General features: G+C 40.1%; 1 protein-coding gene across 3 annotated transcripts in view; it reads left to right on the forward strand.

The window, feature by feature from the left end:
- Nucleotides 1-1,268: 1,268 nt before the first annotated feature.
- RNGTT (RNA guanylyltransferase and 5'-phosphatase) overlaps nucleotides 1,269-24,731 on the forward strand; it is a 188,401-nt gene continuing 164,938 nt past the window's right edge. The window contains exons 1-6 of one of the 3 annotated variants that reach the window (XM_066994542.1): nucleotides 1,269-1,429; nucleotides 7,610-7,719; nucleotides 14,155-14,258; nucleotides 14,404-14,492; nucleotides 17,652-17,727; nucleotides 21,571-21,820. In XM_066994542.1, the coding sequence (XP_066850643.1) occupies nucleotides 1,366-1,429; nucleotides 7,610-7,719; nucleotides 14,155-14,258; nucleotides 14,404-14,492; nucleotides 17,652-17,727; nucleotides 21,571-21,820 (693 nt within the window). In that variant the 5' untranslated portion in view covers nucleotides 1,269-1,365. Of the gene's footprint in view, nucleotides 1,430-2,602; nucleotides 2,769-7,609; nucleotides 7,720-14,154; nucleotides 14,259-14,403; nucleotides 14,493-17,651; nucleotides 17,728-21,570; nucleotides 21,821-24,731 lie in introns of those variants that run through there. The other 2 variants (XM_048049476.2, XM_013180124.3) reach the window with 2 other exon arrangements.

The following is a 24,731-nucleotide window of genomic DNA, read 5'->3' on the forward strand; positions in this document are numbered from 1 at the left end:
CATGGCCACTGTATGAAGTACTGAAATGTAATCAACTGGAAAATAAGCTATGCTTCACTGAAACCACCTTAAATGGCTTTTTTTTTGTTTGTTTGTTTGTTTGTTTTTCAGGTAAACACGGGATGTAAGCAGACTGCTTTATGGCCATGGGGAGTTTTTGCTGGTGTTTGTGCAGAAACACAGCTTTTGTTATGTGCACCTACTTGCAGGCCTAATCTTTCTGGCTGTGCCTGAAGGCCTGGTACAGAGCCACCTCTCATTTCCCCAACCCTCCAGCTGCGTGCCAGCTCAGGACATTTCCTGGCGCGATGCGGCCTACTTTGGCAACCCTCATTTCCCTTCTCTTCCAGCGACGTGCCCAGCCTCCCCTAAAGCCCACGCAAGCCTTTCTGCACGCGCGACGGCCTTTGCCGACGCTCCAGCTCGTGTTGCACGAGCCGTGCCCACACGTTTCCAGGCGAGCTGCTGCGGGCTGTTCCTCGCCGTCCCCACAGCCCCGCTGGAGGAGCTGGGGCTGGTTTATGACATCCTCTCTGTGTGGGCTGATCCTGGCCGTGTCAGCGATCCTGGCCATGTCTCCCATCCTCGCCATGTCTCCTTCCCGGGCCGAGCAGCCCCGGGCTGGCCACTGTGCGCAACACATCCTTCACTCTCCACAGGGAACCTCCAGTCCCAATGTGGTTTTTTTATTATAATTTTTGGAGCTAAGGGAGACCTGTATGTCCATTTATTATCATTTTTGGAGTTAAGGGTGACCAGTATGTCTTTTATTATTATTTTTGGAGGTAAGGGAGACCGATACGCCTTTTTATTATTATAATTTTTGGAGCTAAGGGAGACTGATATGTATTTTATTATTATTTTTGGAGTTAAGGAAGACTGCTACACCTTTCCATCATCATTTTTGGAGCTAAGGGAGACCGACACGCCTTTTTATGATTATTTTTGGACCTAAGGCAGACCGATACGTCTCTTTATTACCATGCGTGCAGTGAAGGCAGACCGACGGGTGTTTTCATTACTACTTTCGGGGGCAGACCGAGCCCGGCCAGCCCTCAGGGCGGCCTGCGGGGCCTAGCGGGGACCTCGCGGCCCCTCGCCGCGGTACCCGCGGATCGGCAGCCCCGGGGCCGGTCCCGCCGGGCCCCGCTCCGCCACCCCCGGCCCCGCCACCCCCGGAAGCGGAAGCGGCGGCGGAGCCGAGGCGGGGCCGGCTCTGAATGAAGGCGCCGCGGGCCAGGGGCCGGGGGCGCCGCTGAGCGCCGAGGGGCCGCGGCCCGCACCCCCCCCTGCCCTGCCCTGCCCTCCCCCTCCGCCCCCCCCCTGTTCCCCGTCCCCCGTCCCGGTGGCGGCCCGGGCCCCGCCATGTCCTACAACAAGATCCCGCCGCGCTGGCTCCACTGCCCCAGGAGGGGGCAGCCCGTGGCAGGTGAGCGCCCGGCCCGGCCCCGGGGCGGCCGTGCGGCGGCGGCGGCCCCCTCCTCGCCTTGCCCGGCCTCCCCCGATCCTTCTGGGAGCCTCCCCCGGGCCCCTCGCCCTCCGGCCCGGCCGGGGAGCTTGGTCCCGGGGCCTCGTGGGCCTCGGCGAGCCCCCGCCGGGCCGGGGACGGAGCCCCGCGGCGGGTCCCCTCGGGGAGGCCGGGAGCCTTGACGAGGGGGTGGAAGGGGATGAGCTGTAAGGTCCCTTCCACCCCAAAAGCTTTTGGGAGAGCCCGCTGTCACGCTCAGGCCTGGCTTCCAGCTTCCTCCTCCCTCTCCGAGAGGAAGGGGTGCTTACCGGGGGTGACCCCGCAGCTGTGGGGTGGCCGCCTGTGCCGCACCCCAGGGCTGCACGCTCATCCTCAGTGGGGTCTGGCAGTGGTTGCTGTGGCTGGAGGTTTGCTGGGTGCCCGGCTGTGCTGGTGGCAGGAGCTGGGTGCTGTCTACAGACACGCTTTTTGGTGGGGAGTGAACCCACAGACTGGCTCGGATGAACTTTCCCCCCCGCTGCCTAGTTTGAGGTAGAGCGAACAGACACTGCTCTGCTCAGTTCTCTTACGCTTGCAGCCTTTCTGAGGCAGACAGTTCAACAACCCATTTTTTCCCTGTGCTTTCCCACTTCTTACTCCTCCATCTTCCTGTCTTTGATGACTTAAAGGTGCTTTTCCAACACGCAGCGTGTACTGCTCCGCATACTGTTCTGGGTGGTGGTGTGCCATGATTTGGGTAACGTTACCGTTCCAGCCTTCTCTGTCCCACATTTCTGCATCGTCTTTTTTGGCTGCGGTTGGTTGTGGAGCAGCAGGCGTTGACGGCTGCTTACAGGTTTATCTAAAACCTGGTCAGACATCTCAGTAGGCTTAGTCTTGCCAGGAATATGCGTTACTTGGCATTTATCAGTATTATAATTCCTCATCTCGTGGGTTACTGTTTTCCCTCAAGTTCTTCGTATTTCTCTGAGCTCGACTGTATTAAATAACAGTATTATCTTCTTATCTCCCTTATCTCCCTTTTTTTTTCCTGATTGCTGGCAAATGTATTGCTTTTTATCCAGTAATAAATTTGATAGTGTAAATTGTTAACCTTTGACCATGACAAAAATAGACTAACGAATCTTTATTCTCTTTCTTCTCAGCGAGTTCTTGATCTCTAGAAGTTGTCAGTTTTGTTTGTTTCTTAAGCCATGGCTGCTCCAAAAAAATGACATCCATTAAGCCAGAATGTGGTTCATCAGCATGTCATCTGCTGTGCAATGACTGCTTGTGTCTTTGCTTATTCAGTAGCTGCAAGGTAACTTTCCTATTCACTGTGATCATACACAAAAAATTACTGCACACACACACACACAAAAGTTCATTTCTTTGGCTGCTTTATCCAAATACATTCTTATATTAGTTCACTTAATTTTTAGTGGGGTTTTTTGTGCGTACAACTTAATGAAAAGTTGTAATACGCCATCAGTCTTCTCTCTTCTTTTGTTACTCTACATTCAAACACATCTTACTATTTTAGTGATACATAAACAACAACAATGAATTTAAAAGTTGTCTGCCAGATGTTTTATATTCCAGTTTTAATTAGCATTTCAAACAAATTTGTAAGCATCTGTGCATGGTTTCCCATTTGACAGTATAGTGGTTATAATGTTGCTAAGCAAGGTTTGTCTGGCTTCTGTGGACCTAATATTCATCAAGTGTTTGATCGTGACCCTCTTGTCTTACGATTGTGGCATCTATAATTTCAAGGTGACCTCAAATACAAGAACTAGTGAGGTCTGGAGCTCTTCTGCTGTCCCAGATGGGGTTATGAAGAAAGGCTGAGAGACCTGGGTCTGTTCAGCCTGGAGAAAAGAAAACTGAGCGGGGATCTCATCAATGTGTATAAATACCTGAGGTGTGGGAGACAGAGGGATTTGGCCAACCTCTTTTCAGTGGTTTGTGGGGACAGGACAAGGGGCAGTGGCCACGAGATGGAGCACAGGAAGTTCCGCACCAACCTGTGAAAGAACTTCTTCACGGTGAGGGTGACGGAGCACTGGGACAGGCTGCCCAGGGAGGTTGTGGGGTCTCCTTCTCTGGAGATATTCAAGGCCCGTCTGGACGCCTACCTGGGCAGCCTGCTCTAAGGAACCTGCTTTGGCAGGGAGGTTGGACCCAATGGTCTCTTGAGGTCCCTTCAACCCCTTCTGTTCTGTGATTCTGTGGTTCATTTAGGTTCATTCTGAATGAAGTGAGTGGATCTATGTCTCCCTCTGTTGTCCAGTTTACTTCTTTAAGTATTGGTGTTCTGCTGCCACTGATTTTATGGAACATTTTCACGTTGTACTGTAGTTTGGTAGCAGCTCAATCACACACTTGACAAAAAGCTTTCTCTGAACTCGTAGAACTGAAGTTGTTGGGTTGCTTCAGCCTTGGCATCTCTGTCTTTGCAGGTGCCTATCTTGTATGGCCCCCCAGAGTCAGGTCTGTTTTCTCTCTGCCACAGAGAGTGCGAGCAAGATATTGAGGAAGAGATGTGAGAAATGTCTCAGCAATGTCTTGATGTCAGCTGTTGGTTCCTATTAGTTGCATGCAGAACTGACGGTTATTATTAAAAACATCTCGTGGATGTTACGTGGAGATAACACCTCTGGTTCAGAAAGCTGCTGAGCTATCAGCTTGTAGTTTGAGGGAGTAATCTGCTGATGGGTTGTGGTTGTTGTTTTATATTCTTTCCTAGGCTTATATTATTGACCTGATTCGGCGATGAGATACTAAGTGTAGCAGGTGCTTTGACCCACTGTAGCTGTTCTTAAGGCAGAAGACTCTTATTTTTTTTTTTATTGCAGATTTTACTGTTTCATCTTACTGAAGTTCCCCTTGCTGAACCTTGGTCACTTTCCATTGTGTTTAACCTTCCCAATCAATGTTCAATCTAAACATAACCGTGGTCATAAATTATTCGTAGCTCCTGCCACATACTGAATTAATAGCTTCATGTCACAAAAAATTAGGCTACGTTACGGGTAGCTTTTCCACTGGCATGCTCTAGATAAAACCTTTAAGAAAAGATGAAAAATGTGTCTAAATTTGAACGTGTACTTAGGAAATTTGAAGTCTTAAGTTATTCACTTTGATTTCTCTAAGAGTTATCCACTTGATGTCTGTACAGTATGTCTGACATACTGACACATTTAGAATTTTTACCTGTTTTTAATCCTAAAGAAATAGTAATCTTCCATCTTTTACACAGGCAGCTCTGATTTGGAAAATGGTTTTTAATATCCACTTTCCAAAACTATTTGCCAAATTTGAAATTAATTGTGGTAGTAGGTGATAAGGTAGTCAGGCTTCTGGTAATGTTTTGAAGTTTGAGAACTCAGTCAAGGAATTACAATTATTATTATAATCATTATTAATTTAGTTTAGTTACACCAGTGATTTTGGGTGCTGTGATGCCCATGTAAGATACCACCTTGCTACTGTCAGTTCATCTTGTTCAACGTAAAGAATTGCCTGTTTAATTTTCCAATCCTTATGCAGGAAGGCTGAAGTAGTGTTGAAGTAATAACTGTTTGCAACTCTTCTTTAGCATGAACTGTATGTCAGATCTGTAGCAGAAACTGTAGCTACTGCCTTATTTATAGTTCCCATATTACTAGGAAAGTTTAGAGTTTTTTTCTTGCATTAGAGCTTAGATTTTCTGTAGCTTAATGACCCTGAGAGGGGCTTATCTGTACGCTAGGAAGGAGGATTTTCAAGGTTCTGTACAAAGATCAAAAAATACCAAATTTGCCTGTTAAGATACTTCGGTTTTCTGTCACTGGAAGAATATTGTATGAGTTCGTATTGAAGATCATTTCTACAGGTGTAGCAGTAACAATGTAGAAAAAAAAAAAACAAACAAGAAAATAGCAGAAGTGTACATTCTGAAGACAGTGCTTGCTTCAAAGTCAGCATGTAAGTTTGTATTGCTGAGAACTGTGATTGTTTTAAAAAACAAAACTAAAAAAAACCCCACAACCCAAAGCCCTTGCTTTCATAGAGCAGGATGTGCTGCTAGTGGAATGGAAAGGCAGAGGGAAGTAGGGTAATGAGAGGGATTTTTCTGATAGTCCAATGAGTTGAAGAGGCTGTAAATTTATTACCATCTAATGCGTACGTTGACTGTGTGAATGACTTTTCCTGAAGCTCTCTGCAGGTTGAAGTGGTCTTGGACGAGCGTGACAGTAAGGGTGCTTCTTGCGTGGCTGGACAGCGTCAGAAATGAGCTAGCAAGTTGTGTGGAGCTCCGCAGTTTCCTTTCTGTATCTGCCCATCTTCTCATTTTTAATGGCTCTTTCCTAAAAAGCTAGATGCTTACGTGAAAATACATGAGATGTTCTGATAGAATTTAAGGCTACAGAGATCTCTGTGGATATGTTGCATAAAGGAAAAGCTCTCAGCAGACACTTGCGTGTCCATTCAGTGAGAATGGGATGCATTCTTCCATTTTTACAAAGGTCAGTGAGCGTTTCTCTCAAAACTTGCATTCTAGCTGAATGCAATGGGTGTATTAGTGTCTTTTCATTCCTTGTGGTTTCGGTTTGCTGAGAGTGGGAGGATTTTTTTCCTTTTTTAATGAGGAAATGTTCTGTCTTGATGAGAAAACAGTATTTTCTTGAGCGCTTCAGAAAAATTGCTTGGCATTAGGGTTAGCTGTGCTGGGTGAATACCCAAGGATATGAAACTGCAAGTTCAAATGGGTCGTTACTCTACGTTGCACAGCTGAACAGGGGCCTGAAACGGTATAGAAAAGGGTTCCCTAGTGAGTTCAAAATGTTGAGTGGGTATTTGTGTTTCTAAACAGGGAAAGCTTTTAAAACGTTTCTAAATTTTTCTTATTTTTTTTAATTGTAGTTATATAGAGAGTGAATTGTCTTTCTTTGATCTGGGAAATAGGTAGATTGATAGCTGTGAGAAGAACTGTAAAATATATTTCCACAAGCTCAGGATCTAGTGGCACTTTCTTTCCTAGAAAGACTTGTCTGGGGTTCTTCCTGCGTTAAAAAGCCTCTGTGCTGGTCTTCTGTGCGATACAATTGCATGCTTGCGTTTGCTCTGTTTTTAGAAAGGCTGCGTTTTTGAAACAGTTCTATTAAATAAAGGGGAGAGAGGATGAAAATTCTGGGGCAATGATTTGTTTTGCACTTCCCATGTGCAGAAAACGCTGAGGTTCCCCCAGCTTTACTCCCTGCCTGTGTCGCTCCCCTGGCTGCAGCTGGGCAGCTACGCCAGGCCCCTTTCTTTCCATGAATTTAAGGCCTTTTTCCGCAGCTTGCCACTGCGTGGGGTCCCGGGTACTGCAGCAGGAGGTAGGTGCGCTGCTGCCTTGGGCTCCCCGGGAAGAGCCATGCCCACAGCTCGCTGGGGTCCCACCAAGAAGCACCAGAGACCTCCTCAGAGGTTATTTGGGATCTTCTGCGGTACATCTGATGGATGGAAGAAAGAAAGCGGTGTTAAATAAATCTTGGGTTTTTAGGGACTGGTGGCAGTGATCCATAAGTACTAATTCCTGTCGAGTTTCGGTGGGTTTTGTGATTTACACGGTGCCTGAGCCACACACAGGCATTGTGTTTGGGAGGGAGAGCCGAGCCCTGCTGTAGCGCAGCAGCAGGACTCTCCCGACAAGGCTCAGGGAGCGCGTTGGGCAGATCTGTGGTGCACAGGTCTTCTGTGCCAACCGCGTTGCTTTGCAGCAACCTTCACCATCTTTTATGCTTGCAGGTACTCCAAGCTGCAGTTCACATGGTTGGGTAACAAACTGTCATTTAACATTTGTTTTTCCATGTTTTTAACTCTGAGTTTAAATTTTGTTTGTTCTCTTGCGTGCTCTAGCTCTGCAGCCTAAATCACACTTACAAACTAGCTAAAACATTTAAAATGCCACTTTTTGATGATCTGACCTGTTTCCTTCTAGACTTATTTGCACATTCAGAGAATTTGTAGCAAAGAAAAATTCCAGTTGAGCTCTTGTCGATACTTTTCCTGCAGTTGTTTTTCATTGTAGATGAATCTCTAAAACTCCTTATATTGCTTTGAAATCACAAAGTTGTAAGTGATCTTATACATGAGTATACATAAAATGCTGCAAAATTTGATTGTGTTTCATAGGGAAGTTTTTACCTTTGAAGACAATGTTAGGACCAAGATACGATGATCAGGTTGCTGAAGAAAATCGCTTTCACCCAAGCATGTTGTCCAACTATTTAAAGAGCCTGAAGGTAAAGTGAAATTTTCTATTAATTGAAATGTTACTGTTGTTGCTAATACTTACTCAAAATGTTGCTTTTCAGGTTTAAGAAAAATGTTGTTGATGGCTTCCTTTGGGACACGTACAGAAAAATTATTTAAAAAAAATCATTCGTTTTCTCTGCAACCCCTTAGTTTCAGAAATACTTTTTTATTATAGGCAAGAATCGTACAAAATTCTCCAGCCCATTTGCTGTGTTACCAGCAAGAAACTCACTTTTTTTTTTTCCTGTTATTACTCTCACACCTTGGTTAGATGTCATTGTCAAAATTCAGATAATTTGTAGTTTTACAGATGACTCTCCTGTATGGGTATGTTAGACTGCAATTCTGCTTATATGAGCGAAAACATTTAAAAAACGAAAGGCAAATTTCATAGAACACAGGTCCATTGTCTCTATTCAGCCCATTTCTATCTTCCTGCTTCAACTGGGATGTTCTGCATGACTGCACGGTTTTGACAAGAAAGGTGGGAACAGGGCCTTTCCAACCTTTCCTGTAATGTAGAGGTCTGTGCAGTGCTGTGCATTGCGGGGTGCATCTGGAGATGGGATTTTGAACGTCCCGGGCAAAGAAAGGCACGCAACCTTGTTCTTCTAATCTGTTTATTAAACTCTTACATAGAAGGTGGGCACCACTTGCTTTGGCTGTGCAGTTTATAAAGCTAATCATGGTAGTGACATTTTTCATTTATTTTTTCTGTTGATCTAAGATTCATTCTGAATTTGTTTAACAACTGGAGCTTAAGCATCAAGAGTCAGATGGCTAAAATGTGGGAAATTCCGTTTTGTGAATCTTATTTGGGTTTGGGCATAGGGTAGATGCTAAGGTACTCAGTGTAGCAGTGATAGAGGTACCAGTGGGCGAATGCGAAGCACATGTGCCTGAACTGCTAGGACTTTGCTTGTTTGAATGCTTGGATCTATGTGTCTAAATTCCATTTGGGTTTCTGTTTTTTGTAATATACATTTTTGACTCTGATCAGCTTTAATGGCCATTCCTAGAAGTTTTCCAAAAGCAGTCTTATTCATGGTTTAAAGTAATTTAAAATTCTGTATGTCTTTTAAAATTGTAGAGAACTTCACAGACTTGCTCAGAATTTCTGAGTATTTGCTTGCTAGTGATTTGTCACCAAAAAAGTAAACCACGGTGAGCCTTCATAGTCTTTCCAGGAGGCATATCAGTCAGTTGTTTTGCAGTGCTACAAATTTATGAAGTCTTAGTGACGTTAAATGGTTAGTGTAATAGTGCAGGTATCAGCTTGTGGTTCTCTGCTAATGTATTGCTCATTTTGTTTAGTAAGCAGAATGTATAATTTCTGTCAAACTCCCTAGTTTCATAAAATCTATTAAACAATTTTTGATTTGCCAAGATAGGCCATGTGTTACCAGAGAGCTGCATTTCTAGAACAGCAATTTACCAACGGTCTGGCAACATGACATGAGTGTGCAATTGAGGAGACCTAGAAAAAAGTGGATTTTCCCAAGTGAAAAGTAACTCACTGGGCATGGTTGTCACCACTTTATTTCACTACGTTAAATGCTCATACTTTGCCAAATGAGTCACTTCTGAAACCCTGGTGTTGCTTAGGTCCGTACAATTTATCTGCCAAAGTGGAGATTTCAGCAGAAGCTTTGATATCTGGATTTTGGTGATGGTGAGGTATTGCTGTTAGTGCAGACATTTGAAGGTACGGGTTCAGCGTTTAAGACAACATCTGTCTGAGAGGAACTGAGGTGGATCTTTGCCTGAACAGCTTCCTGTGCAGTTGCTGAAAATCTGCATGTTAGACACAGATTTGGTAAGGGACGGCAACTCCTTTTTTCTTACAATTGCTAATACTGACACAGTATCTTAATGATCTTATTAAAAAATACTGGAGGAGCAATTGGTGACAATGTGAATAATTTCTTTTTCTTTATTAAGTTAGGGAAGTTAGTAATATTTATGCTTTATAAAAGTTCACTTTATTTCTGTCACAAGGAGCTACGGCATTACTTAACTCAAACGAATTCCAATTTGGAAAACTAACTACCAGCTTTCAGCCACGTTATTGGTTTAACAGATAAATTCAGTCACTGAGTTAAGCTACTTTACTCAAATAAAAAATAAGAAAAGGAAAAAAGTCCAGGGAGTGGAGAGAATTCACTGCATTGTAGTATTGCTCTCACCCTCCTGGGGAGGATGTCTTCAAGTTCCAGCGTCTAATGAGAAACTTCTGGGGTCATGCAAGGGGAACGTAGCTAAGCCTGTTTATTTGCTCAGCAGCAGAAGAGCGCATGCATAAGGCATTAGTAGCTTGAGATAGCTGGTATGTGAGAAAGTGAGAGGGAGAAGGCTTTTGTAACAGTAGGAGGACACAGAGAGACTGGCCAAAGTAAGCATCAAGACTGTGATGCTATTGTATGTAAAAGGTAATGATTTCAAGCTATAGGTGAGCTTTTTCTTCTATTCACTCATCTTTTACAATTACAAGCAAGAAAAAAATCTAGTTAAATTGTGTTGCAATGCAGTAAGATTTTATTGTTGCAACAGTCCTTGTGAGAAATATAGATGTGCTTTAATGAGAAGTTGCTCAACAGTTTAAAGTTATTCTTTCTTCCAAAGCTGTGTCATTTAATGATGGACTGAAGGATGATTCATACCAAACGCTGGATGGAAAAATAGTTTTTTTTTTTTTCCAGTGGGTAACTGTCTATTTTACTTTGGTAGTCCTTCAAAAATCGTCTCCTATTAAGAACTTTCTAGGAGCAAACCTATGTTGTGATGCCAGGGTTCGGGAGCAGAGCAAAGGACCTGCGTGATGAACGTCCGTCTCTGCAGTAGGTGAGAACTGTGGTCCATCAGCCCAAGTGCAAGCACAGTGTAACTCCCGTTCAGTGACTGAAGTGTTTCAATTCCTGTAGGACCAGTGTGTCTTCAGATGGATTTTGGAGTCTCATAATTGTATACTTTGATTTCAGGCCTTATGCTCTACATTCCACTTCAGAGTTTTGACTAAATTGTACCAGATGCCTGTGTGGTTTACTGCTCCATAAGAAACATGAGGAACGCAGTCACTTCACAGGATCTTCACTTACAAATAATTTGTAATAACTGTAGAGGAATAGTTGGCCAGGAGTCCTGTAGTTCTGAATTTCCTCCTTAAAAAATGCTTTCCTTTGTATCATCCTCCTGTTCAAATTAAATGCAACATCCCCAAAATTAAATGCAAACATTTAATGCAACATTAAATGCAACTTGGGGACAGTTTGGGTCTGAAGAACATTGTAGCATTCTCCTGGGTTCTGTAGGTCAGTCAGGAGACAGAAGTCTGTACATGAATACGTTTAAAAGAGTAATTTTAAAGGTTGAAGGAAAAACTTGAGTATCCTTTGAGCTTAAATGCTTTGATATGAAATTAATTTTTGAACTTCCTCGCATCTCAGCGACAACTCTTCATTGCGGGAGGAGTTTGGGGAAGTTTGGAAGCTTCTGGTGGGAGCATTTGAAACTGCTGGTGGGAAACAGTGGGATTGGGAATTGGCTTTGAGTTTTCAATAGTACTGTAGAACTGTATCTTTTGGACGAGAAGATGTTAAACTATATTTCACAACTTACGTGCACTTTTTCTTGTAGCTCTCTGTTACAACTTGCAATATTAAATGGTGTTACCTTTTATTTTGTCTTCCTGATTTTATTAATCAGCTCGTTTTCCTAACAACTTTTTCCATATATGCAGACTACCAATTGATATAGCATTTTATTCAAGAGTGATTTGCATTTTGGAGTGTCTTTTTTTCTTACTATGATGGAACTGAATGCAAGTCCTTCACTTTAAGTGAAAATATAATTTGAATCTTACTTTGAAAATATTTTGTTCCCTTTAGCTGAGGATATCTTGGAAGCATTACACCTAACCTCGTATTTTAGATAAAATAATAGTTTGTCACACTTCAGCTATGCAGTTGGGCCGGAGGACATTTAGGGGGCCATTTAGGTGGCTTCATAGTGTAGAGTGCTCTGGGGACAACACAGCTGATTCTTTTACCAGCCTTTTTGTCAACTTCAGCCACGCTCCAGGTAGGATGCAGAGCACAAAAGACACTTGTATTTCGCTTCAGGCAGGGCATGCTACGGGAAGACACTATGGGGATTCCCTACATAGAGCCATTGCTTGTGTAGAACAGTAGAAAAATACCTAAATAGTTTTCATCTATCTCATTTTAAATGTACTTTTCGCCCTTCTATGTTTCGCTTTTCTTTCCTAGCGTGTTGTCCTGTATGTTCACCTGGAAGTACTGGTGTGGGAATGCGCCACTGTACTCCAAACAATTGTTTTTAACTGGCTTAACTCAGTGTTGTGGTGTTATGAGCCTAGAGCGTAGCACCTGGAAATCTTGCATGGTCTTACTTGTCAATTAAGTAATCTCTGAGATGATTGCAAAATGCTGTTGAAAGTGGAGGTGGAGGAAAGTAATCATTAAACTAATTGCCTTTTGTATACTTCCTACAAAATTAATCACTGGATAATATACTGGCAGTCCATATGTTTAGCAGCTCCATTGACACTAAATACTTGAAATTTCAGATGATAAAACATTGTTTGCAGGTGTACTGCTACTGATGTAGCTCATATTTCTGCAAAACAGTCTCAGTAAACGATTCTGGATAAAACACAAGTTGAATTTGAGAAAGAAGGAGGAATTTAGAACTGATGTAGACGTTAGAGTACATATACTTAGTGCTGCTGACATAACACTGTGACAGGTAAACATAAAAATATGAAAATACATCTTAAGAACTTTGAATACCACACATGACTACCTCTGTAGAGAATTGCAGATTTGCCTCAGGGGTTCTACTGATTTACATACACGGGTGAATCTGCTGTGCCTGAACTGTATTGCAGTTAAAATTGGAATTTATCTTCTCTGAATTGTCTGGAAGCAGTGTTTTAAGCTGTAATTTCTCTAGCTGCAGTTCTAAATTATTAGCAGTCTGTTCACCTTCAGGTAAATAAAAACTGATCAGAACCCTGCTTATGAATGTGAGTTGGAGTTTTAAACGTATTGAAGACATGGTGTTCTTTTAGGTTTCTGCATGTGTAACATGCTTCAGTGATAATATATTTTTTAGTGCACTGTTGATGTCTCTCTTTAAAAAGACAAGACTATAGAACAAGGATTTTGATAAAAGACTCCTTGTAAAATGGCTTTTAAATAGACATCCGACCTCATGGTGAGGATCCTACCTGAAAGCGTGACATTTTGCTTTTTGACCAAAAGCAATTGTACGTATAAAGTAGGAAACCAGGAATCCTTTCAGCACACAGGTGTACTAGTAAGCTGTTTTTGTGCAGTAACGGGGAGATTTATGCTTGACAGAAGTCTTGCATGGACCAATGACGAAATCCCATAGAATGGAGAAGGCTAACATTGAGTCAGCACATTGCCATGCAACTTTTTTTTTTCCCGTTCTATTCCTCTGTGACTTCCTGTGTCCATGACTTAAAGGCAAACGTTTCCCCAGAACCTGGAATAAATCTTTTCCACTGTTGTATTAAGAAATCTTATGAAATTTGAAGAGTTTAATTTCCCTCGTTAGCTTAAGTGAGGAATCAGTAGGATGCTGATGAGCTGTGTGTAGGATGCCACCTGTTGGAATTTCTGTTCTTCATCTTGCTTTTTTAAACACATTAACTTCTATAAGGCTGCTGTAAAAGAGCTATTTTACAGCTGTAAAATCAAACTCATGCACAAGGGGACATGTTAGAGCAGAGTGGACAAGGTAACCTTAATTCAGGTATGTCCCAAAGTCTGTAATGGTTAAAACTACAACCTTACTTAACCAGCAGCATCTTTAAAGATTTCAATTTTTTTTAATGTCTCAGCTTCGAATAAAATATTTCTAGGCATTTAAGGGATTTTTCTTTTAAACTTGAAACAGTGTTGTTTTGCATTCGAACAGATGGGTAAATTAAGGTAAGTTTTTTCTAAGAGGGTACTTCTATGTAAGTCTCAGTAGGTAATTTTTCTTATTCTTTTCTTATTCCCACTGTTTAAAGTTTTATGTAAAGTGTAAGAGCGCCTGTTTCAGCTTTATGCCTTTTAACATGTTTAAATACTTCTTTAAGATACACTTTTTTGCTGTTAGCAGATTTTTCTTATTTGGAGATATTGGTGGGGAAACAAATTGAGGTTTTTGGATTGATGACTGGTGCTAATTCAGACACAAGGTTTCACAAAGAAAAAATGACTGTGGTAGTAGAATGAAGTTTATATAGTTCTTTTGGAACACAGTATTTGAGAAATTTGAATCTTGGAACAGCCTGCTACTATTTTTAATTTGGATGTTATTAACCAATTAATATTTATTCATTAATATTTGGACCAAATATATGCAACAACTTTATTTTTATTTTTTAGGTTAAAATGGGTTTGCTGGTGGACTTGACCAACACTACTAGATTCTATGATAGGAATGATATAGAGAAAGAGGGAATTAAATATATAAAGCTCCAGTGTAAAGGGTAAGTAAGTTGTCTTCACTCTTTTAATATTACGTTTTTAACTTGAAAGATCACACTGAAGTAATTACTCTTCCCCCCGCCTTAATGCTCACGCCTTCCTTTTTCCAAAACTTTCTCCTAACCTGTGTGTTCCCATGTTTATCAGGCATGGTGAGTGTCCTACACCTGAGAATACAGAAACATTTATCCGTGTATGTGAACACTTCAGTGAAAAGAATCCCTCAGAGCTTATAGGTATGTCTTCTTTTATCTGTTTTCATTAGTTTTTGCTGTTAATTTATATAAGCCAAAGAATTTCTGTAGTACAGTGTCTATGCATATATAAATTAGATATTTTTTTTTAACTCCAGAGTAAACTACTACTTTTTACAGAAACTGGTAGGTTTCTGCGTAAGTCAGTTTGAATCCAGCTAATGAAATTATGCAGAAAATGCACAGGCTTAAGAACTGTCTACAAACACAAAATACTTGCAGTATGTTTTTGAAACTTCTGCTGATACAGATGAAGGTTACGCATTGCCTGATTGTTGTTTTAGCATTCGATGGTCTGGCTTCCTTTAAGTTGTATTTGGTAACTGAATTATCAGATATTCTTTAACAAATTTATCAAAACAGCTGATTATTTGCTAGAAATTGATAGTAAACATTAGGCTAAATGTTTCTGTAGTATACTGTCTCATAGTAATTATTCAAATGTCGTAAGGCTGACTTTTCTCAGAGCAGAATAAGTTCTCAAGTGAATTTTAGTTCTACTAAGAGCACTTAATGTGCTTACCAGAAATCAGAATAAATATTCAACTCTATCTGCGAACTACCAGAGACAAGAAATTACTGTGCAGCTTAGTTTCCACATTCAGAATGGGTTTTGTCCTTGGGCATCTTTGATAATTCTGCAACCTGACTGAAAAAGAGTGTCTGTATGACTTAAGAGCACATAGAACAGTTTGTGTAGGTGTCATTGATGAGAGCTTGGTAAACTAAGCTAGTATGCTCACACAGTTTAGGATTCATACAGAATCTTGGAATAGTGGAGGTTGGAAGGGACCTCTGGAAACCATCCAGCCTATCACCCCACCTCAGAGCAGGCTCAGCTGAAGCAGGTTGCTTAGGACCGTGTTCCTTTAGGTGTTGACAGTCCCCAAGGTTGAGGACTCCACAACACCTTCTGGCATCCTTTTCCAGTGTTTAATCACCCTTAAAATAAAAAATTTTTTCTTTTGTCCTTACATTTGAACAAAATTTCTTGTATTTTAATCTATGTCCGTTGCTTCTTGACCTGTCACTGGATACCACAGAGAATCTTATTTTTATCAGTGCTGAGACATTTAATTGAAGCACGTTAGTAAGTTCTTCACATAATTTCCTTTTAGATAGTTTCTTATTTCAGTATTCCTAGTGGAATGAAGTTTTAATTTGAGACCTCTGTTTTCTTCCCTGAACTGTAGCACAAGTATGTGATATGAAAAACTGCTAAATGAGAGTGAGTGGGATCAACTATTGGCAGTATTGCAGAAAATGAAATATTGTTACGGGTCAGCAGTTTATATGGAATATGGACAGCATTGTGATATGCGTGAAATTGCAGACCCATTTAACTGCTATTTAAACTTTTAAAATGCCACTTTCAGTGTTGAGTCATTAACTTTTGGACTTACATGAATTTTGGAATGTTCTTACGCTATTTAGAATATTTTTTTCTTGACTCTTAATTGACTTTTTTTTTCCTTAGAAATAAATCAATGCCTTGAATAAGCTCTTGACCTGTCGTTTAGGCTTTTGTAGTGAAAGTGAAATGTTGGGATATTCCATTTCCCTTCCATTAGTTACAGAAAGGTTATTTCTGGTTCTGGAAACTTCTTTCTTCTTCTGGAAGAGCATCCAAGGGATTGGTGTGGAGGATGTTTTTATCAGGAGGGAAAGCAGTCTGCAAGAGTGATAGTACTGCACCCTGTGCGACCATTCCTTTCCAAGCCATTGGTCTCATTGCTGAAATGCTTCTTATCTTTGTCGTGTGTATAAAATTATTGACTTAACCTTTTTGGTAGCAGTAACAGCTGCAGGGCTTATTGATAGCAATTGTGTGCCATTTCATTGCTGGCGTTAAGATTAGACATGAAAAGAGCCTGAAATGTGAATGATAAGTGATCAACATTTTCTATTCAGCTAGTACTCTATAGGATGGAAGCTTTATTTTTGCAACTTGAAGGACTGCAGTATGCCTGCCAACTTCAAGGAAACAAAACACAAAGATTTTGCTTAAGCAGAAAACAAAGGAGAAATGATTGCTGGGAACAAATTCTATAAGGAAGCTAAAATTAATTTCATTTGATGCAAGTTACAGTTTTTGTTGTTATTAATGGTTAGAATGTGCGAATCCAAGAAATTCCTAGTAGTTCTTGACTTGCTTTATTAAGAAGGGAAGCTCAAATTGTTGCTGACTTACTCTGCTACCTATGGTAGAGAAATAGGTAAATCAATAAAAGCCTGCTTTATAGTCAGAACTGTAAAATATGTTAATAGTAAGAATAATTACATTTGGTGTGAGTGGAAGCTTTGATGCTGTGGTGTTTGCCATTAAAAAAAAAAATGCACTGTGAGGAAGAGTCAACATTTTGCCCGAATCCTTCGCATCATTTTAGTCCTACAAGTTTCAGACTCGGTTTGTATATCACTAGATGGTGCTGTTGCCTTGAAATGGGCAGAAAAAAAGAGGAGTTCCAATGTTTGACTTTTCCCCTCCTTTCACTGGGGAATGAATTCAGTGAAAGAGAGGGGAAAAATGTTTTTTCTTAAATTGAAAAGATTAGTAGTTGATGGCAATTATATTGTTGTATAATTTTCTTTTTGTAGTGTTTTTTTTTCTCTGAAATCAGTATGTCTGGTCTTAGCATGGTAATTACGAATTTGACACGGAGTTGTAGTCTATTGACACTTCTTTAAGGTTTGAAATACGGTAATCTGGGTATGATTTTTATGCCTGATGGTGTGAAATAAATGTAATGCTTTTTGAATCCATTAAAGCACCGTTATCAAATTTGACTGCAGTGTACTCTGATAAGTGTTCGATCATTTATTAAAAAACAAACAAACAACAAAGAACAATTTTGAATCGTGTCTGTATTAGCCACATTTAAGTTGCATTAAGTTAGTGTTCTTGAGTTGGGGCAATCCGAAGTATCCTATATTCTCCTGCTAATAATTTGCAGGAAGAATGTAATAAATATTTTTTTAGGCTTGTATGCATTCAGCAATCTGGGATGCCTTGATAGGAAGGGACACAGCCTCGTTTGTGTTATTGATGGAGATAAAAGGATCCAAAAAACACTTGCGAAACTAAAACACGTTTGTTAAAACTACTTTCAAATGATTATGCTCTTCTCTTGTTTCGTATAGGTGTCCATTGCACGCATGGTTTCAATAGAACTGGATTTCTGATCTGTGCCTTTTTGGTTGAAAAGCTGGACTGGAGGTAACTTTGAATTTTAATTTCTATGAATTTGTAGACTAATAGCATCTTCAGTATGTTTTATTTATTGTCTTGACAACTATCCTAATGTATTCAGTGTTTATTTTAAAACTTCCTACTAATTTTGAGCAAACAAATAATATTAACAGTGTTCCTAAGGTAGCTTAGCCTTGGCCAGTCAAAATTTTCAGGTCTGGTAGGTCAAAGTCAGCTCTGCCAGCTGCGTGTGGGCTTTTGGAAGAGTATGGATTGTGCTGTCTCTCTCCCCCATGACATAGCCCACACTTTGAGTAAGAATGTAGAGTTCAGAGAATCCTGAGAGATTTTTTTCTTCTGCTTTCTCACAAAGGTCTGTGTGTAGCTCTTTTAGTTTCTTGAGTTCTGAAAATGAGACATTAGCTAGAGCAACAGCAGAGAAACATGCATGCTTCTAGGTTGGTGATGAGGAAACACAGTCCTTGTTTCCAGTTGTTGTTTGACTAGAGTCTGTGGCATGTTTCTACAGAGGCACCCGTATTTTAAAAGTGTGGTGCCCTCATAAATAGTAATGAACTTACTAAATAATGCTGGCTTTAAAAAATACTGCCTGTACTGTGCTGATGAGCCTGAGTTTGCACCTTTGGTAGTGTTCATGAAACACTGTTTCTGAGCTGACTGGGTCACGTGCAAGGTGTGTTATTTAATGAGTCCTTTCAGCATTTGGATGATATTTCTGGTATGGACCTTTACGGGAAGAAAATTCTATTCCATTTGCTGCCTGTTCTTGTGACTGGACATAGAGTTCACTTGGTGATTACCGTGTATTTGCAAGCTGTTTGCAAAGAAATGGGTCATTGCTTTCTGTTAGTAAACTTGGAATAAAGGCACTGGCGTAATGGAGACAGAACACTGTTAACAGTGGGTGGCTGATTCTTGGCAGAATCTTAGCTGAGTACAGGAATTAGACACAGATACCAAGATTTTTATAGTATGATTATAGTTATTCCTGTGAAATAGCAAATTTGTATGCTTCTAATGTAACAACTTAAAAGCAGCATGCAGTAATCAGACTCAGTATTGTGCATTTCCTCTTTGGAGAAAAGGACCATAAGTCTATTTGAAAGTCCTTTTATGCAGCCTCTTTTTATTTTCAAACCTATGTGGGAAAAGCCTTAAAACTTAGCAGCCATATCTTTTTTGTTCTGTTTTTGTTTTTGTTCAAATAACTAATTATATCAAGTTTGTTCCTCTCTGTAATACTGTTTTAACAGAACATTCAGATTTCACTTGATAGGTAAAAATGTCCACAGCAAAAGAATTTCTGCAAGGTGGTACTTAATGCTAAGCATTGTATCAAGATAAATCCAATTTGCTGTATCATTCGTTAAAATCAGGCACTGTTATTTGCTGTAGAGGAAATAAGGTCTTCCTGATGGAAAAATCCATCCATATTCATTCCTTGAGCGTATGATACAAGAGTACTGCTGATGCATTGTGAATGCAGAGAGGTATTTTAAAATACGTAGTTAGTTTAAAGAAAGGTCATCCAGACTGAAAGCCCTCTAGCTAGTCATCAGAAACCTTACTAGATTTCCTTTCTTCACAACTCATTTTCCTGGAAGACGGCTATATTTCTAGAACTTGCACAGTATGTTTTCTTTCCGCTAGCTTTCTGAGCTTAAAATTTGTACTGCTTCTTCTGGCTTTCATTATTATCTATTCCATAATAGTATAGAGTTCTTCTAATTTAATAGGAGACAAATTTGAGCGTGTTTCAGGCCCCATCTCTTTTTGGTTTGTTTTGGCTTTTAGTAGCATTGATTACAGAAGATATAATACAATTTAAGAAAGATACAAAAATAAAAATTGTCTCGTGAGGAAGAAACTAGGAGTTTTATGAAACAGAATGAAGAACATCTTTCTAAGTAACTCAGATACTAAACTGTCATTTCTGAGATCTGGTGATCATCTGATAGCCTTACTCCTGAAAGTGTTTTACTTTCTACTTTTACTAAAGATCAGGAGAGGGAACCAAACTTATCTGCTTCTTAGGAAGTATATCTCTCTCTTTTGGGACACTTATCTCAAAGTTCTCAGGCATTGTCTTGTACTGGATGGATCAGACAAAAAAAAGATTTTTGTATTTAACTATTTTTTTCATTTTATCTACATGGTTTCCTTGTTCCACTGGTAGGCTATTTTCTTATCTGAAAAAAATAATTCACAGCAAATATGTGCTTTCATTTCCAGCTTTAAGATACGTGCTTGTCAAGAAGCCTAATGGGGATTTACCTTTTTAGTGATCTATTTTATAGAATCATTCATGTTGGAAAAGATCTCTAAGATCATCTGGTCCAATCTTTAACCTAGCACTGCCAGGTGTACCACTAACCATGTTACTAAGTTCTACATCATGGTTCTTGAGGACTTCCAGGGATGGTGACTCAACCACTTCCATGGGCAGCCTGTTCCAATACTTCACAACCCGTTCAGTGAAGAAATTTCTCCTAATATCCAACCTAAGCTTCCCCTGCTGCAACTTAAAGCTATTTCCTCTTGTCTTATCACTTGGTGCTTGGGAGAAGAGACTGATCCTCACCCCGCTTATAGCCTCTTTTGAGGTAATTGTAGAGCATGAAATGGTCTCCCCTAAACCTCCTTTCCTCCAGGCCAAACAACTTCCTCAGCAGCTCCTCATAAGACTTGTTCTCTAGGTCCTTCACCAGCTTCATAGCCCTTCTCTGGACACGCTCGAGCACCTTGATGTCCTTCTTGTACTGAGGGGCCCAAAACTGAACACAATATTCAAGGTGCAGCCTCACCAGAGCTGAGTACAGGGGGGCGATCACCTACCTGGTCCTACTGGCCCTAACGATCTTTCTAATACAAGCCAGGATGCTGTTGGCCTTCTCCAGCACCTGAGCACACTGCTGGCTCATGTTCAACCAGCTATTGACCAATACCCCCAGGTCTCTTTCCACCAGGCAGCTTTCCAGCCACTCTTCCCCCATCCTGTAGGGCTGCTTGCGGTTGTCGTGCCCCAAGTGCAGGGCCCAGCACTTGGCCTTGTTGAACCTCATGTAGCTGGCCTTGGCCCATCAGTCCAGCCTACGCAGATCCCTCTGCAGAGCCCTCCTACCCTCGGGCAGATAAACACTCATGCCTAACTTGGTGTCTTGTGCTCACTGACAAATTTTGGAGTGTTCTCCAGTTGGCTAGTAAAGGTGGTTGGCTGTTAGTTTTGATTTCAAACTTGTTTTGTGATTCAGTCTACAGCTTATTACTGCAGCTAAGTTTGAGTGTTAGAAGTCCTTTCCTGTTCAGCTAAATTACATTTTTTGAGAGAAACTGCCTGTGAGAGAAGTCGCTACAAAAGATTTGGATGCATTTTGTCAGTGTGATAGCAAAGCCTCCAGGGAAGATAACTCTTAGGAAGAAATGTGTAGCCTTATTTGAATTTTATGACTTGAATTTCTGTTCATTAAGACTTCTTTTCCTCTTCATTCAGTCCTTAAGTACTTACCTATATGTCATCCATTCCTTTTCTACAGCAATAATAAAAGTTGTAGTTAAAACAAAAGTTTTGCCTAGGTGACCAGCAGGCTGCTCTTAGCTGCAATTAGGAGATGAAGCAGACCAAGATGCAGTATCTACATAATCACTCAAAATCTTTTGCAATAGCAATATAGTTGCTGGGCTGATCTAAGTATGATGATGATTTGAATATCATGAATGTTTTTGTAATTACCATTTTGGGATTTTTTTCTGAATTCTCAGTACCAATACATTTTAAGTATGTTTTAGTCATGCTATGCCCTAACTACTAAATAAAACATACAGAGTAATTTTCCCATTTTTATTTGACAGTATTGAGGCAGCTGTGGCTACTTTTGCTCAGGCTAGACCACCAGGTATTTATAAAGGTGATTATTTGAAGGAATTATTCCGTCGTTATGGAGATGAAGATGATGCGCCATCGCCACCTGAGCTCCCAGAATGGTGCTTTGAGGAAGATGAAGAGGAGGATGATGACAATGGTAGAACAGGGGGCCAAGAATCAGAACCTGGATCATCAAGCTCTTCCTTTGGCAAAAGGAGAAAAGAACGCCTAAAACTGGTATTTTTTGATTAAGAACTTAATATTCTAATTGCTAAAATTACTTTCATAAACTCTTAGTCATATGTTACTACATTGTATGTGACAGAAAAGCGCTAGTGCTCTTTCAAGTCAGGAACAGGTAGTAGTGTCTCTAACCAGGAAAAACAGGTAGACTTGTTGTAAACTTTGTTTCCTGTATGAACATGGACTTCAACATTTAACTCCTCACCTATTTCAGTTGTAATAATGATTTAAAATTATTTTAATACAACATTTTTTTAAGCTTGAGATAGTAGAGCCCTTCTTAATTGTTCAGTCTGTCTTCAGAGGTGAAATGTTATGGGGTGTGTATGTAAAACAGTTTTTATTTTTTGTAGCCATGTGTGGATAAAATTCGAAATCTTTTAAATTCAGTGCTTATTTTAATAAATATTCTTACTTTTGAGAATCCAGGAGGGTTGAGACTAGGATTAGCAAAAAGCAAGATGAGCTTAAAAACCCCATGACAGTTTTGAAATCGTATTTTTTTCAAAGCTATTTTAACTATATAGTGATAAGAAATAAAAGAAATCTGATCACTTATTCTGATTTAGAAAAATTTGCATAATTCTGATGGATTAAGTTACTGTAGTTTAATTATACTATGGAACTAATACTCAAGTATGAAGAATATTCTTGTACTATACTAATTGTTCAGTTCTTTCCAAATCTGTGACTTTTGTTTTGTATAGAAATCAAGTACAGGAGAACATTACTGACAGCAAAACTAGATTTAGATCCTTTTGCATACTGTTGAATTATTTTGTTTGTGTGCTGAGGTGTGTTTGCAAGCACTTGGAAATCCTCGCATGAAACGTGCTGCAAAAATGCATTTTGTTGTTACTGCAGCTGTTCATCATGGTTCATGGATTGAAGATAGTAGAAATTAGCCTGAAAGGAATGCAAAACTTTGTCCAAAGAAGCAAGATGAACTTTGGAAACTTTCCAATAGACCATCAGCTGAAATAAGACTGCTGATACTGTAAAAATTCATAGTCAAAATATATTCAGGGATATAGCCATTACCTACATTAGCCTTGCAGTAATACCTCGGTATCTAAAAACTTTTCTTTGGGTTTTAACTGCCAAACTAATATTTTTTGACTTGCTTTTTGATACATTAGTAATTGAGGTGTGATGGCGAGGTCCAGTGACTTTTTTATTTTTTTTCCCCCACAAGTATGAAGCTAAACTGATCTGTTTAACAGGAATCACAATCCTGGCTTCCCAGGCTTTTTCTTATCTGCCAGTGTAGTTTTTTTGAAAGCTGGAAGCTAAATTATACGAATAAGCATATTAATAACTAAAACTTAATTAAGAGTTAGAGAATTTATGAAAGAAAGTCATCTAGTTAATATGCATATTCGTATAATTCAGTTTTGCAGCTCTGGAGGAACAGTCTTTGACATGAAGAGGAGGCGCGGGGAGAATTCTTTACCATGATTCTTGGCTGGCAGATTGGACTGCTTCTTAACTGAGTAGACATGGATACAGTCTGTTTGTGATTCCTTGTAAATATGCGATCTACAGGGGGAATGATTATCAGGTAAATACCTCTTGCTCTAGATTTTCTCTTCTTTTGCTATCTAAAGGGCTCAATGTTCATCATTACAGTTGATTTCCCACAGTAGATGTTTTTGACTTTCTAATTTGACCCCTTCTGTAAACACCTAGGGGTGTGTAATGTCAAACTGATGGGGACTGGTATGATACTAATGTGCTGAAATGTTTTTTTTTGACACAAGTCTTTGTGGGAATAGAAGTAATGTTTCATGGGTAGAGGAGAAGATGCTTCCCAGGCATCTTGCTAGGAAAATGAACAGTCAGGAGCAACTGCCCAGATAGCCCACTAGGAGAAGTTAGCATGCTGCCTGTTTCAGAAATAATGTCCTGGACGTGAGAAACTTCACTGCAGCATCTTTAACTAAAACTTCTGTATTTTGATGTCGAAAAGTCTTGACAACCTTTTTTTTTTTTTTTTCCTTACGAAGTGTTGGAACAGTTAGAACATAGTGCCATTACAGTTCCCTTCATCACCTGAATGTAGTTGACAGGTAACAGCAAGCCTCTTTGCTCTAGTCTCAGGTGTTACACAGCAAATCCAAACATGTTTTGACTCCCTTAGTGCATGCCCTAATGACCATAGCATTGAAGCAATATTAGCTGACACTTAGAATCTCACTTTGGGGGAAAAAAAAAAAAATCTCCAAGTATTTTGTAAATAGGACAAAAAGTTAGAATTCCGAGCCAGAACTTTCAAACTTTTCATGGGTCAACCAGATCTTTTACTGTTATTAAGGAGTACCATCTGTTCTATTCCTATGTAAGTTGTGTATTTCACAGGAAGTACAGAGTGTAATATTTTAATGCTTCTAAAATGGGTGGTTACGTCTCAACCAGTCTGGAAGAGGTGGTTACTGCTAGTGATTTGCTTCATGATTTTGAGGGCAGGTGTCTTATGGTCATCTGTGAGACAGAGGGAAACCATTAAACCTCATGGCTGATATACTTAGCAAGGGTAATATTTAAGTATGAAAGTACATCGATTCAAATATTAGTGGCTTCATTTTTCTCTTTCTAACGCCCCTTTTTCTTACAACATTTAACCCATATACTTAGTGTTCTGCCTGTGGACATGTCTTGATGGATATAGGAAAAAGATTATTTTTTATTTTGCAGCAGCATTTTATGCACCTAAGGACAGGTGTCATGTTTGCTTTCAGCCTTCTCTTTTCCCACATTAAAATACCACTTTGTTAACTTTTTCCCTATGGTCCATTTTTTTTATACTTCTGACCATTCCTGTCATTCTTTGTCATGCTGACCCACGTTTTTCTGAGGCATTGGTGCCCAGAATTGAACACAAGTCTCTAGCTGAGGCTATCCCAGT

The sequence above is a fragment of the Anser cygnoides genome, chromosome 3 (genome assembly GCF_040182565.1).
Source record: "Anser cygnoides isolate HZ-2024a breed goose chromosome 3, Taihu_goose_T2T_genome, whole genome shotgun sequence".
NCBI lineage: Eukaryota > Metazoa > Chordata > Aves > Anseriformes > Anatidae > Anser > Anser cygnoides.